This window comes from Nerophis lumbriciformis, linkage group LG30 (assembly GCF_033978685.3).
Source record: "Nerophis lumbriciformis linkage group LG30, RoL_Nlum_v2.1, whole genome shotgun sequence".
NCBI classification, from domain to species: domain Eukaryota; kingdom Metazoa; phylum Chordata; class Actinopteri; order Syngnathiformes; family Syngnathidae; genus Nerophis; species Nerophis lumbriciformis.
Genome location: NC_084577.2, coordinates 32,032,587 through 32,048,637, shown reverse-complemented (window position 1 = coordinate 32,048,637; position 16,051 = coordinate 32,032,587). Strand labels below are relative to the sequence as shown.

The window sequence follows — 16,051 nt, the reverse complement described above, 5'->3', positions numbered from 1 at the left end:
ACATTACATTTCAACACAATTAGCCAAATATTCATATTTTTGTTTCTTTCTTGTATCTTTTTGATCATGCAAAATGAAACACCACTAATAGATTTGTTGTGTTCATAATAAAAGAATTGATGAAAACAGAATCCTCATTAATGTTTACTAAATCCATAGTAAGTAATATGATTGAAAAATGTCATTGTTTTTCAGGACCAACGGAAATGAAAATACCATTTTTAAATTGATTTAAAGAACAACATGTGTATTTGAGTTGTGTTATTTACTTGTATAATGTATATATTGCTTTACGTAATATATTAATTGTTGCCTATGTGTCCAGACTTTAGGGACACATGTATCATATGTAATAAATACATCATGTAAGTATAAAGTTTAATATCCAAATCACACCTCAATAATAACATTTATTTATTCAAAACAACCTTTCAAAAACGACTTGACCAGAATGCTTGACAAAAGGCAAACATTAAGAAACATTAACTTATAAGATGTCTATGAGTATATTATATTAGTATATTAACTTATAAGATGTCTATGAGTATATTAGTGGAACATCTTATAAGATGTCTATGAGTATATTAGTGGGATGAGTATATTAGTGGGACATCTTCTAAGATGTCTATGAGTATATTAGTGGGACATCTTATAAGATGTCTATGAGTTTATTAGTGGGATGAGTATATTAGTGTGACATCTTCTAAGATGTCTATGAGTATATTAGTGGGACATCTTATAAGATGTCTATGAGTTTATTAGTGGGATGAGTATATTAGTGGGACATCTTCTAAGATGTCTATGAGTATATTAGTGGGACATCTTATAAGATGTCTATGAGTATATTAGTGGGATGAGTATATTAGTGGGACATCTTATAAGATGTCTATGAGTATATTAGTGGGACATCTTCTAAGATGTCTATGAGTATATTAGTGGGACATCTTCTAAGATGTCTATGAGTATATATTAGTGCAGTGGTTCTCAAACTTTTTTTGTCATCCCCCACTTTGGACAAGGGGGAGTTTTCAAGCCCCACCTGCCCCCATCGCCCCAACAGAGCGCTAATGCCAAGCTTTAACATTTTCAAATTTATTGAACATCAAGTTGTATACATTCGAACTCAATAACATAAAATAACATTAAGTTCAATAATAAATAAAATAACTGTGCAGCTGTGGTATAACTTGCATCAAGTTCAATAATAAATAAAATAACTTCCATCAAGTTCAATAATAAATAAAACAAAAGTGTTATAACTTGCATCAAGTTCAATAATAAATCAAAAAAAGTGTTATAACTTGCATCACGTTCAATAATAAATCAAATAAAAGTGTTATAACTTGCATCAAGTTCAATAATAAATCAAAAAAGTGTTATAACTTGCATCAAGTTCAATAATAAATCAAAAAAGTGTTATAACTTGCATCAAGTTCAATAATAAATCAAAAAGTGTTATAACTTGCATCACGTTCAATAATAAATCAAAAAAAGTGTTATAACTTGCATCAAGTTCAATAATAAATCAAATAACTTGCATCAAGTTAAATAATAAATCAAAAAAAGTGTTATAACTTGCATCAAGTTCAATAATAAATAAAACAAAAGTGTTATAACTTGCATCAAGTTCAATAATAAAAAAAAGGGTTATAACTTGCATCAAGTTCAATAATAAATCAAATAAAAGTGTTATAACTTGCATCAAGTTCAATAATAAATCAAATAACTTGCATCAAGTTCAATAATAAATCAAAAAAAGTGTTATAACTTGCATCAAGTTCAATAATAAATAAAACAAAAGTGTTATAACTTGCATCAAGTTCAATAATAAATCAAAAAAAGTGTTATAACTTGCATCAAGTTCAATAATAAATAAAACAAAAGTGTTATAACTTGCATCAAGTTCAATAATAAATAAAACAAAAGTGTTATAACTTGCATCAAGTTCAATAATAAATCAAAAAAAGTGTTATAACTTGCATCAAGTTCAATAATAAATCAAATAACTTGCATCAAGTTCAATAATAAATACAATAAAAGTGCCACTTTGCAATCTTTGCAAAAAAAAAAGGAGGGGCTATGCATTTGGCAAGACAGGGCAAGTGACAGCACTGTCCCCCGGGAGAGCCACCTTGCTTCACTGTGAAACAGCACGGCTGTGTGATCAGCTTCCATTTCCTCACACAGTGCAGAGAACAGTCGCACTTTCAGTGGTCGTGTTTTGATCAAATTTACCGCGCTCACAACATGTTAAAACCTCATTGAGTTCGGGGCTGAGCTGCCTTGACGCGAGTGCTTCCCGGTGAATGACACAGTGTGTGCCCGTCAGATTTTTGTTTCTCTGCAGGCGCTGGCTCTGGCTCGACGACCTTTGAGGTGCGAGTCACAAATGTATATATTTGTGTAATTGTGATCCACACATTAGCCTGCTACCCATCCGCGCGGAAGTTTGTTCCGCTTAGCCCCGCCCCCATTAGTTACTGTTGCTATGTCTGTCAAACTTTCGCTCGTACCGAGAAATATAAAGCCTACAGTAAAAATAAGTACCGGTAATTTCCATTTATTTATATAGCGGATTTCACAGACAGAATCACAAAGTGATTTACAGTGTGTATAGAAAATGAAAGCATAGTAAAAAAAATAATCTAAGAATATAATAATTAAAAAAAAAAAATTAAAGTGAAATTTCCTCCCGTTCCTCGCGCCCCACCTCTCATGTCTCTATTCCCCACCAGTGGGGCGCGCCCCACACTTTGAGAAACGCTGTATTAGTGGGACATTGCTGGCAGAAGCTTGCACATACAGAATTGGGACCTACTGCAATACACGTCATGACCAAAAGCGGCGCTGTCGTAGCGCTGCTGTAGATGTCCACTGAAGAAGAAGACAAAGTAGAAGAAGAAGAAGAAGAAGAAAATGAAAGTGGCGCTGTTTCTGAACACAACTTTTCTCTCCAGGCCGCATTTTTCTTCTCGGACTGTCGACGTCAACGCGAGCTTCCTTGGCCACGACTCTTCATGGGAAATAGCATTTGTGACAATCTTCAGCAGAAGGACGTAAAGATGACGTCAGTAGATTACACTATCGGAGGAGTGAAGGTTCAATTCCCCTGCAAGGCTTATCCTTCCCAGCTAGCCATGATGAACTCTGTATGTAACTATTCTTTTTATCTCACTAACTATTCTTATCATCTCACTAACTATTCTTTTTATCTCACTAACTATTCTTATCATCTCACTAACTATTATTTTTATCTAACTAACTATTCTTATTATCTCACTAACTATTCTTATTATCGAACTAACTATTCTTATTATCTCACTAACTATTCTTATCATCTCACTAACTATTCTTATTATCTCACTAACTATTCTTATTATCTAACTAACTATTCTTATCATCTCACTAACTATTCTTATTATCTCACTAACTATTCTTATTATCTAACTAACTATTCTTATCATCTCACTAACTATTCTTATTATCTCACTAACTATTCTTATTATCTCACTAACTATTCTCATTATCTCACTAACTATTCTTATTATCTCACTAACTTCTTATTATTACACTAACTATTCTTATTATCTAACTAACTATTCTTATTGTCTCACTAACTATTCTTATTATCTAACTAACTATTCTTATTGTCTCACTAACTATTCTTATTATCTAACTAACTATTCTTATTGTCTCACTAACTATTCTTATTATTACACTAACTATTCTTTTTATTACACTAACTATTCTTATTATTACATTAGCTATTCTTATTACATTCTCTCACTAACTATTCTTATTATTACATTCTCTCACTAACTATTCTTATTATTACATTCCCTCACTAATTATTCTTATTATTGCATTCCCTCACTAATTATTATTATTATTACATTCTCTCACTAACTATTCTTATTATTACATTCCCTCACTAACTATTCTCATTATTACATTCCCTCACTAACTATTCTCATTATTACACTCCCTCACTAACTATTCTCATTATTACACTAACTATTCTTATTATTACACTAACTATTCTTATTATTACATTCTCTCACTAACTATTCTTATTACATTCTCTCACTAACTATTCTTATTATTACATTCTCTCACTAACTATTCAACTGTGCGTGTAAAACTATTCACATATGTGTTTAATTGAGTATTATTAATTGGCGTCCATCTCATTTGGATTGAACAGGATTCTTTCATATTTCTTCACCATTTTCAAGTCCATGCGTTAAAATTGACCTTTTTAAAATGCAACCATTTGTTAAAATGGACCTTTTTAAAATGCAACCATTTGTGGCCACGGCTCATTCATGTATTGGCCTGGGACTCTTTCTCAAAATACAGTAAAACAAATGCAACAAAAACCTGCACACAGTGACTTCCTGTTCACTGCAAAGTAGGCTTGAGAATAAAAGTATGGCAGGATTAAACCTGCACACAGTGACTTCCTGTTCACTGCAAAATAGGCTTGAGAATGAAAGTATGGCAGTATTAACCTGGATTCGAGAAAATATTTGTGAACGCATGAACACTTTGTTGTTATTGTAATCAGGACATGCAAGCAAATGTAAATAAAATATGCACAAATGAAGACAAAGTAAGCAAAACTATTTTATTACCAACCATTGTCGTCATGTCTCAGTGCCGAGTGAAGTAAGTCAAGTTCCAGTCAGTCAGTCAGACAAGTTCCAGTCAGTCAGTCAGTCAGTCAGTCAGACAGACAAGTTCCAGTCAGTCAGTCAGTCAGTCAGTCAGTCAGTCAGACAAGTTCCAGTCAGTCAGTCAGTCAGACAAGTTCCAGTCAGTCAGTCAGTCAGTCAGACAAGTTCCAGTCAGTCAGTCAGACAGACAAGTTCCAGTCAGTCAGTCAGACAAGTTCCAGTCAGTTAGTCAGTCAGTCAGACAGACAAGTTCCAGTCAGTCAGTCAGACAGGTTCCAGTCAGACAAGTTCCAGGCAGTCAGTCAGTCAGTCAGACAGACAAGTTTCAGTCAGTCAGACAGACAAGTTTCAGTCAGTCAGACAGACAAGTTTCAGTCAGTCAGACAGACAAGTTTCAGTCAGTCAGACAAACAAGTTTCAGTCAGTCAGTCAGTCAAGTTCCAGTCAGTCAAGTTCCAGTCAGTCAGTCAGTCAGACAAGTTCCAGTCACTCAGTCAGACAAGTTCCAGTCACTCAGTCAGACAAGTTCCAGTCAGTCAGACAAGTTCCAGTCAGTCAGACAAGTTCCAGTCAGTCAGACAAGTTCCAGTCAGTCAGTCAGACAAGTTCCAGTCAGTCAGTCAGACAAGTTCCAGTCAGTCAGTCAGACAAGTTCCAGTCAGTCAGACAGGTTCCAGTCAGTCAGTCAGACAAGTTTCAGTCAGTCAGTCAGACAAGTTCCAGTCAGTCAGTCAGACAAGTTCCAGTCAGTCAGTCAGACAAGTTCCAGTCAGTCAGTCAGACAAGTTCCAGTCAGTCAGACAAGTTCCAGTCAGTCAGTCAGTCAGACAACTTTCAGTCAGTCAGTCAGACAAGTTCCAGTCAGTCAGACAAGTTCCAGTCAGTCAGTCAGACAAGTTCCAGTCAGTCAGTCAGACAAGAGTCAGTCAGTCAGTCAGACAAGTTCCAGTCAGTCAGACAAGTTCCAGTCAGTCAGTCAGACAAGTTCCAGTCAGTCAGTCAGTCAGTCAGACAAGTTCCAGTCAGTCAGTCAGACAAGTTCCAGTCAGTCAGTCAGACAAGTTCCAGTCAGTCAGACAAGTTCCAGTCAGACCAGTTCCAGTCAGTCAGTCGGACAAGTTTCAGTCAGTCAGTCAGACAAGTTCCAGTCAGTCAGTCAAGTTCCAGTCAGTCAGTCAGACAAGTTCCAGTCAGTCAGTCAGACAAGTTCCAGTCAGTCAGTCAGACAAGTTCCAGTCAGTCAGACAAGTTCCAGTCAGACAGGTTCCAGTCAGTCAGTCAGACAGGTTCCAGTCAGTCAGTCAGACAGGTTCCAGTCAGTCAGTCAGGCAGGTTCCAGTCAGTCAGTCAGACAGGTTCCAGTCAGTCAGTCAGTCAGACAAGTTCCAGTCAGTCAGTCAGACAGACAGGTTCCAGTCAGTCAGTCAGACAAGTTCCAGTCAGTCAGTCAGTCAGTCAGACAGACAAGTTCCAGTCAGTCAGTCAGACAAGTTCCAGTCAGTCAGTCAGACAGGTTCCAGTCAGTCAGTCAGACAAGTTCCAGTCAGTCAGTCAGTCAGTCAGACAGACAAGTTCCAGTCAGTCAGTCAGACAAGTTCCAGTCAGTCAGTCAGACAGGTTCCAGTCAGTCAGTCAGACAAGTTCCAGTCAGTCAGTCAGTCAGACAAGTTCCAGTCAGTCAGTCAGTCAGTCTGAGGACTTTCATGGATTGAAGATGAGTTTGTGTCACACCTGCAGATCTTAAGGGGTTTGAACAACAGCCAGCACTGTTTACTGGAAAGTCCCACAGGAAGTGGCAAGAGTTTGGCTCTGCTCTGCTCGGCACTGGGATGGCAGCGAGCGCAGCTTGGTAAGTACCAGTACCAGTTGTTGTCCATGTACCAGTACCAGTTGTTGTCCATGTCTTGGTAAGTACCAGTACTGGACTTGATGTTGTCTATGTCCTGGTAAGTACCAGTACTGGACTTGATGTTGTCTATGTCCTGGTAAGTACCAGTACTGGACTTGATGTTGTCCATGTCTTGGTAAGTACTGAACTTGATGTTGTCCATGTCTTGGTAAGTACCAGTTGTTGTCCATGTCTTGGTAAGTACCAGTTGTTGTCCATGTCTTGGTAAGTACCAGTTGTTGTCCATGTCTTGGTAAGTACCATTACCAAACTTGTTGTCCATGTCTTGGTAAGTACCAGTACCAAACTTGTTGTCCATGTCTTGGTAAGTACCAGTACCAAACTTGTTGTCCATGTCTTGGTAAGTACCAGTACCAAACTTGTTGTGCTGTGACTGTTCCAAAACAAACATCTTCATCTTCTCCCAGTTGGAAAAACCAGGTCAGGTTGTCTTTTTTTCCTGGCTGGTCCGTGTTGATGGGCTCATATTGCCCGTCCCATTGAGGATGAATTATTACCACAACTGGACATTTTGTTTATTGCTCATCTTTGTTACATACTGTATGTGCACAATGATATTTACATTCTGATATTTACATGACAATTACATACTGATATTTACATGACAATTACATAATGATATTTACATACTGATATTTACATGACAATTACATAATGATATTTACATACTGATATTTACATGACAATTACATAATGATATTTACATACTGATATTTAAATCCTGATATTGATATACTGATATTTACATATTTGCACAATGATGTTTACATGGCATTTACATACTGATATTTACATACTAATATTCACATACTGATATTTACATATTATATGATGAAATGTACATCCTGATATTTACATGATATTTACATACTGATATTTACATGATGATGTTTACATACTGATATTTACATATTGATATTTACATAATATGTACATGATAGATACATACTGATATGTATAAGATGATTTTTACATATTTATATGATGCTATTTACATACTGATATTTACATATTGATATTTACATAATATGTACATGGTATATACATACTGATATTTACATATTTATATGATGATATTTACATATGTACATGATATATACATACTGATATTCGCATATTTATGATATTTACATAATTATATGATATTTACATCCTTATATTTACATGATGTTTACATACTGATATTTATATATTAATATTTACATACTGATATTTACATACTCATATTCACAGTACATATTTACATACTGATATTTACAGTACATATTTAGATACTGATATTTACAATATATGTACATGATATTTACATTCTTATATTTACATACTGATATTTAGATATTTACATGATGATATTTATATTATATTTACATGATATATCCACGATATTTACATGATATTTATATGATGATATTTACATGATATTTATATGATGATATTTATATGATATTTACATTATATTTACATAATATTTACATGATGACATTTAAAATGTGGTATTTACATTGTAATTACATGATATTTACATTATAATTACATGATGATATTTCATGTTATTTGCATGATGTTTGCATTATGATATTTACATTATTATTACATGATTATATTTACATTATAATTACATGATGATATTTACATGATGACATTTACATTATAATTACGTGACATTTACATGATATTTACATTATAATTACATGATATTTACATGATGACATTTTGCATGATATTTACATTATAATTACATGATGATATTTACATGATGACATTTACATTATAATTACATGATGATATTTACATGATGACATTTTGCATGATGATATTTACATTATAATTACATAATGATATTTACATGATGACATTTACATTATAATTACATGATGATATTTACATGATATGCACATGATATTTACATGATGATATGTACATGATGATATTTACATTATAATTACATGATGATATGTACATGATGATGTTTACATGATGATATATACATTATAATTACATGATGACATTTACATTATAATTACATAATGATATGCACATGATGATATTTACATTATATTTACATTATGATATTTACATTATAATTACATGATGATATTTACATTATAATTACATGATGACATTTACATTATAATTACATGATATGTACATGATGATATTTACATGATATGTACATGATGATATGTACATGATGATATGTACATGATGGTATTTACATGATATGCACATGATATGTACATGATGATATTTACATTATAATTACATGATGATATGTACATGATGATGTTTACATGATGATATATACATTATAATTACATGATGACATTTACATTATAATTACATAATGATATGCACATGATGATATTTACATTATATTTACACTGATATTTACATTATAATTACATGATGATATTTACATTATAATTACATGATGACATTTACATTATAATTACATGATATGTACATGATATTTACATTATAATTGCATGATGATATTTACATGATGATAATTACATGATGATATGTACATGATGATATTTACATTATAATTACATGATATTTACATTATAATTACATGATTTTTACATGATATGTACATGATGATATGTACATGATGATATTTACATTATATTTACATGATGATATGTACATGATGATAATTACATGATGGTATTTACATGATGATATTTACATTATAATTACATGATGATATTTACATGATGACATTTGCATGATGTTTCACCTGCAGATAAAATGCGAGGAGGAGGAGGAAAATGTGAAGAAGATTCTAGTAAAAGGTGCAGCGATGACAAGCGGTCAAAGATGATGGAGACATGTGACTGTGTCTGCCACTGCAAAGTCCCAGCTTCCTCCAATGCAACACCAGATGTTATTGATCTGACCGAGTCTCCTTGCAAAGACATCAATCTGCCTGCACCATCACCAGCTGGTAAACACCATCAAAATAAGATGTCTATTGATTCATATATGTCCTATTACTACATGATTAATTACACTTTTGATATTAGATTAATCATGATTAATCACAGGTTATTAAGTCTCCTTGCAAAGACATCAATCTGCCTGCACCATCACCAGCTGGTAAACACCATCAAAATAAGATGTCTATTGATTCATATATGTCCTATTACTACATGATTAATTACACTTTTGATATTAGATTAATCATGATTAATCACAGGTTATTAAGTCTCCTTGCAAAGACATCAATCTGCCTGCACCATCACCAGCTGGTAAACACCATCAAAATAAGATGTCTATTGATTCATATATGTCCTATTACTACATGATTAATTACACTTTTGATATTAGATTAATCATGATTAATCACAGGTTATAACATGCTTTCATCATTCAAATTAACTTAAAGAAAGAGCCTAATTTTTGAAGAATATTGCAAGTAATTAAGTACACACTCACTCATCTTTGCAATATTGTGTTATTGATCAGCTAGTTATTGATCCCATCACTGACGTGTCATTGATCCCATCACTGACGTGTCATTGATCCCATCACTGACGTGTCATTGATCCCATCACTGACGTGTTATTGATCCCATCACTGCTGTGTTATTGATCCATCACTGCTGTGTTATTGATCCATCACTGACGTGTTATTGATCCCATCACTGACGTGTTATTGATCCCATCACTGACGTGTTATTGACCCCATCACTGACGTGTTATTGACCCCATCACTGACGTGTTATTGATCCCATCACTGACGTGTCATTGATCCCATCACTGCTGTGTTATTGATCCATCACTGACGTGTCATTGATCCCATCACTGACGTGTCATTGATCCCATCACTGACGTGTCATTGATCCCATCACTGACGTGTTATTGATCCCATCACTGCTGTGTTATTGATCCATCACTGACGTGTCATTGATCCCATCACTGACGTGTTATTGATCCCATCACTGACGTGTTATTGATCCCATCACTGACGTGTTATTGATCCCATCACTGACGTGTTATTGATCCCATCACTGACGTGTCATTGATCCCATCACTGACGTGTCATTGATCCATCACTGACGTGTTATTGACCCCATCACTGACGTGTTATTGACCCCATCACTGACGTGTCATTGATCCCATCACTGCTGTGTTATTGATCCATCACTGACGTGTCATTGATCCCATCACTGACGTGTCATTGATCCCATCACTGACGTGTCATTGATCCCATCACTGACGTGTCATTGATCCCATCACTGACGTGTTATTGATCCCATCACTGCTGTGTTATTGATCCATCACTGACGTGTCATTGATCCCATCACTGACGTGTCATTGATCCCATCACTGACGTGTTATTGATCCGATCACTGACGTGTTATTGATCCGATCACTGACGTGTCATTGATCCCATCACTGACATGTCATTGATCCCATCACTGACATGTGACAACACACCTTGCAGGTAACCTCACACTTACGGTAAAGAAGGAAGTGCAATCCAAACTAATAGTGTGATTGATGTTTTAGTGATCAGTGGTTTGAGTTAAGTGGTTATTATTGACAGCGCTAGTATTCATAGAACAAATGCTGATTATTTTCAGTGGAAGCTCAAATCTCAAACACGGTTAAAAGAGAACTGCACTTAAAATAATGTAATTACAATCTTTATGTGGGAAAATAACTTGTTTTTCCTTTAATGTACCGAGTACAGTAGCAAGTACAGTCTTTGATACTACATAGAATATTGTCCTTTATTTGGTGAATGTTTGTCAGTTCCCAGGAAAAAGTGGGCTGACATTTCTCATCTTCACATCACCGCTGACCAAGATGATTTCCAGCCAAAGAAGAAACGTATTCGCACTGCTGAACAAAAGGTCATTTATTCTTTATTTTACACTTGTTTTCTAATGTCAATCTACTTGAATAACTTCATATCTTCATCTTATTACATGTATATCTTCTTATTACCTTTGTACCATGTTAGTACATGTATATTCATCTTATTACATGTATATCTTCTTATTACCGGTACATGTATATTCATCTTATTACATGTATATCTTGTTATTAATTCATCTTATTACATGTATATTAATCTTATTACATGTATATTCATGTATTACATGTATATTCATCTTATTACAAGTATATTCATGTTATTACATGTATATTAATCTTATTACATGTATATTCATGTATTACATGTATATTCATGTTATTACATGTATATTCATGTTATTACATGTATATTTATGTTATTACATGTATATTCATGTATTACATGTATATTCATGTATTACATGTATATTCATGTTATTACAAGTATATTCATGTTATTACATGTATATTCATTAGGGCTGCAGCTAACGATTATTTTTCTATCGATTAATCTATAGATTATTTTTTTCGATTAATCGGTTAATCTATAGATTATTTTTTCGATTAATCTATAGATTATTTTTCCTTTTACCGATTTTTTTTTAAATTTAAAATGAAGAGGAAAAAATAAATGTAGGCCAGTTTTTTCAAAAGGCATGGCTTTTATTTACACAAAAAAAAGTATGGCCACTCAGTCAACATTGACAACAACATGACAAAATATTCTGTAACAATGTAAACATTTAAAACTTTTAACATTTAACAAAATTAAAAGTAGCTTATTTGCTTTTTAATGTGCAAATATAAAAGTAAACATCCAGTGCAAATCTTAATATTCTGGAATAGTATAAGCATTTCAAAAGTAAAAGTATTGCTTATTTTGCTTTAAAATGTGCAAAAATAAAGATAAACATCCAATACAAAAAAGTGCAAAACGGAAATATTCTGTAACAAGTGTAAACATTTCAACAAAAGTAAAAGTATTGCTTATTTGCTAAAATGTGCAAAAATAAAGCTAAACATCCAATACAAAAAAGTGTACAGTGTAAACATTTCAACAAAAGTAAAAGTATTGCTTATTTTGCTTAATAACACAACAATGATAGTATGATTAAAGTGAAAGTTAATTGTTGGTTTGTACATAGTATATGTAACTGTTAATGTTGTAAAAGGTATTTGCACAACTAATTAACGTTAGCGTTTGTGACACGTCTTGTGCCGTGGGGTTCTTTCAGGACCGACAGACTGAACGCCAGACGGCTTTGCCAGGTTTACAATCTTTTCATTTTACACAAAGTCTTTTCTCTTCCAACTGCGCGGATCGCGCACCTGGGCACGATTGCGGCGTCGCTCCCGGCGCGCCCCGCCTCGCCGCTCGCTCGCCGCCGCCGCCTCTCCACAGCGTTAAAGAGGAGCGCGTCTTTGTAAACACTGAACAGGCACGCCAAACGCGCCTCTCAGAGCAAACGGTGCTTTAGTTTATGAATTTACAACGCAGATACAAATGACACATTCATGTTTTTGTGTAATAATGACAACGTATACGCACGCGGACGATTGACTTGTTGATGGTGATGGCAAGAACGCTGTCGGGGGTTTTCTTTTCAAATGTTCGTTCATAGCCATTGTGCTGCTATGATAGGCCATTTCCGCTCGACACAGTGTGCATACAACAACATTATTAGGCCGTTTATTGAAATACTCCCACACTTTTGACGACTTTTGGCGTGCTTTTTTCCCCTCGCTCGCACCGTCTGCTTTGCGCTCCGCCATGACAGTAAAGTAGTGTGACGTAAATATGCGACGCGCCGACGCACAAAAACGGCGTCGACGTATTTACGTAACCGATGACGTCGACTACGTCGACGCGTCGTTTCAGCCTTAATATTCATGTATTACATGTATATTCATGTTATTACAAGTATATTCATGTTATTACATGTATATTCATGTTATTACATGTATATTCATGTTATTACATGTATATTCATGTATTACATGTATATTCATGTTATTACAAGTATATTCATGTTATTACATGTATATTCATGGTATTACAATTATATACTGTGAAGTTTGTGTGAGTGATTGTTGGTAGTAAACAGTAAGTAAAGATGTTGGGGCGGCGTGGCTCGGTTGGTAGAGCGGCCGTGCCAGAAACTTGAGGGTTCCAGGTTCGATCCCCACTTCTGCCATCCTAGTCACTGCCGTTGTGTCCTTGGGCAAGACACTTGACCCACCTGCTGATAATGGCTTTCACCATGTAAAGCACTTTGAGTCTCTAGAGAAAAAGCGCTATATAAATGTTATTGACTTCATGTTGTGTTTTAGGGGGTGGTGTTTATAGAAGAGACGCCACAGCTGGAAAGTTCTCAGAGTCTTCCCGTGACACCTAAAAGCCATTCAGCTGATTTGTTGTCTTCTTGCTCTGTGAGTACAGTGAGTACAATATTGATATACCGGTACTTCATTCATAACAATCATCATTATCAGCCTGCTACAGTAAAAATGTACATTATTGTCACAATATTGATATATTTCATAATAATTATCATTACCACAGTATACATGTACATTATTGTCACAATATTGATATACTTCATTCATAACAATTATCATTATGAGCCTACTACAGTAAACATGTACATTATTGTCACAATATTGATATACTTCATTCATAACAATTATCATTATGAGCCTACTACAGTAAACATGTACATTATTGTCACAATATTGATATACTTCATTCATAACAATTATCATTATCAGCCTGCTACAGTATACATTATTGTCACATCAGGTCAATATTGATATACTTCATTAATAACAGTCAATTATACTTCATCAACCTGCTACAGTAAACATGTACATTACGTCAAGTGATGAATGAATGAAACTGATTATTGATTGCTGAGTGTACTTAAAGGGTAACTGCACTTTTTTGGAATTGTGTCTGTCATTCACAATCCTTATGTCAGTCAGGAACACGTTGTGCTTTTTTTTAATGCTTTCTAATTCGTAAATAAACGTTAGCAAAAGTCAGCCAGCAATGGAGCTAATGGGAGTTCCTCTATTCCGCCTGTAAAGCGCTCTAAAAACATCCAAGGTTTTACATACATGCTGTAAGTATATATGTAGTATCTAGTAACATTCATAATAACATGTAATATTTACATATTTGATATACACACTAAGTATATATGTCATGTAGTAACATTCATAATAACATGTAATATTTACATATTTTATATACACACTAAGTATATATATCATGTAGTAACATTCATAATAACATGTAATATTTACATATTTTATATACACACTAAGTATATATGTCATGTAGTAACATTCATAATAACATGTAATATTTACATATTTTATATGCACACTGTAAGTATATATGTAATGTAGTAACATTCATAATAACATGTAATATTTACATATTTTATATACACACTGTAAGTATATATGTAATACCTATTAACATTCATAATAACATGTAATATTTACATATTTTGATCATTTTAAGTAGTAATTTCACATCACAACGTTCCCTTTCCCTTCAACAATAACAAGACTACTAAACATGTCAGACTCGATGAGAGACAACAAAGACTACTTAGGGACAATTGATGATCCAGAAACTTCTATTTTTGAGCCTGAATATAAGGAGGATGATCTACAAGTTTTAGAAGCTAAACAGATGCAGCTTTAGTCAAACACTAAGCATCATGTAGCAGTATTGCTAAGTGCTAAACAAGACAAAACAATCACTTACTGTACAATGTCTGCTCTCACTGGGATAAAGACTGATGGGATGTTTATATCTTCCCCTTTACATCAACAATTCATCATCATCCTCACAAAGGGTTAAAAAAGTGTCTTTCTGGCCATCTCCGGGTCTAAGTTGGATGTGAAAGTTGACCAACTTGTGGGTTTATGTCCACAACCTTCTACTATCCAGGTGAGAGACATGATTTATCGTCTAGAATGAAGTTTCACCAACTCAGAGGCCATGCAGCATCTCAATAAGCTAGTTAGCTCTCTGTGATCACAGCACAGCTAAAAGTAGTTCCTCTGTGTTAGCGCCTATAGTAACAGCATCACTAATACTTGTTCATATTCAGGTTACCACATGTAAATGGAGTATTGTTGGCGCCTTTTGGATGTTTTTTGGAGAACTTTATGGGCGCAGTAGTGTACTCCATTATCTGCATTGTTAGCTACCTCTTACTTGCCATTATTTACGCCTTAGAATACATAAAAAAACATGTGTTATCGTTGTACAAAAGGATTGTGAATGATAGACAAAATCCCAAAGAAAGGAGCAGTTCCCCTTTAAAAATAATCAACAAAAACAGAAAATGTTTCTAAAGCAGCAGCGCCATAATTATTATTATTCTATTTAATTTAATTTGAACAGGCTCACTTAATGCCATTCAATACATATCTGTGTCTTCTGACCAAATGACAGTATAGTCATGTGCAGTTTGTAACAAAAGATGATCAATATGTTTTACTTTTAATACTTTCTTAGGAAGAAAGTCATTTGCTGTACATTCTAAATGTGCAATGTTAATTTTATCCACTGGATGGCG

General features: G+C 34.1%; 1 protein-coding gene across 2 annotated transcripts in view; it reads left to right on the top strand.

The window, feature by feature from the left end:
- The first annotated feature begins 2,914 nt into the window (after positions 1–2,914).
- brip1 (BRCA1 interacting helicase 1) overlaps positions 2,915–16,051 on the top strand; it is a 43,694-nt gene continuing 30,557 nt past the window's right edge. Inside the window, exons 1-5 of one of the 2 annotated variants that reach the window (XM_061925920.1) lie at positions 2,915–3,149; positions 6,414–6,525; positions 9,335–9,535; positions 11,349–11,449; positions 13,785–13,883. In XM_061925920.1, the coding sequence (XP_061781904.1) occupies positions 3,018–3,149; positions 6,414–6,525; positions 9,335–9,535; positions 11,349–11,449; positions 13,785–13,883 (645 nt within the window). In that variant the 5' untranslated portion in view covers positions 2,915–3,017. Of the gene's footprint in view, positions 3,150–6,413; positions 6,526–9,334; positions 9,536–11,348; positions 11,450–13,784; positions 13,893–16,051 lie in introns of both variants that reach the window. The other variant, XM_061925919.1, reaches the window with a different exon arrangement.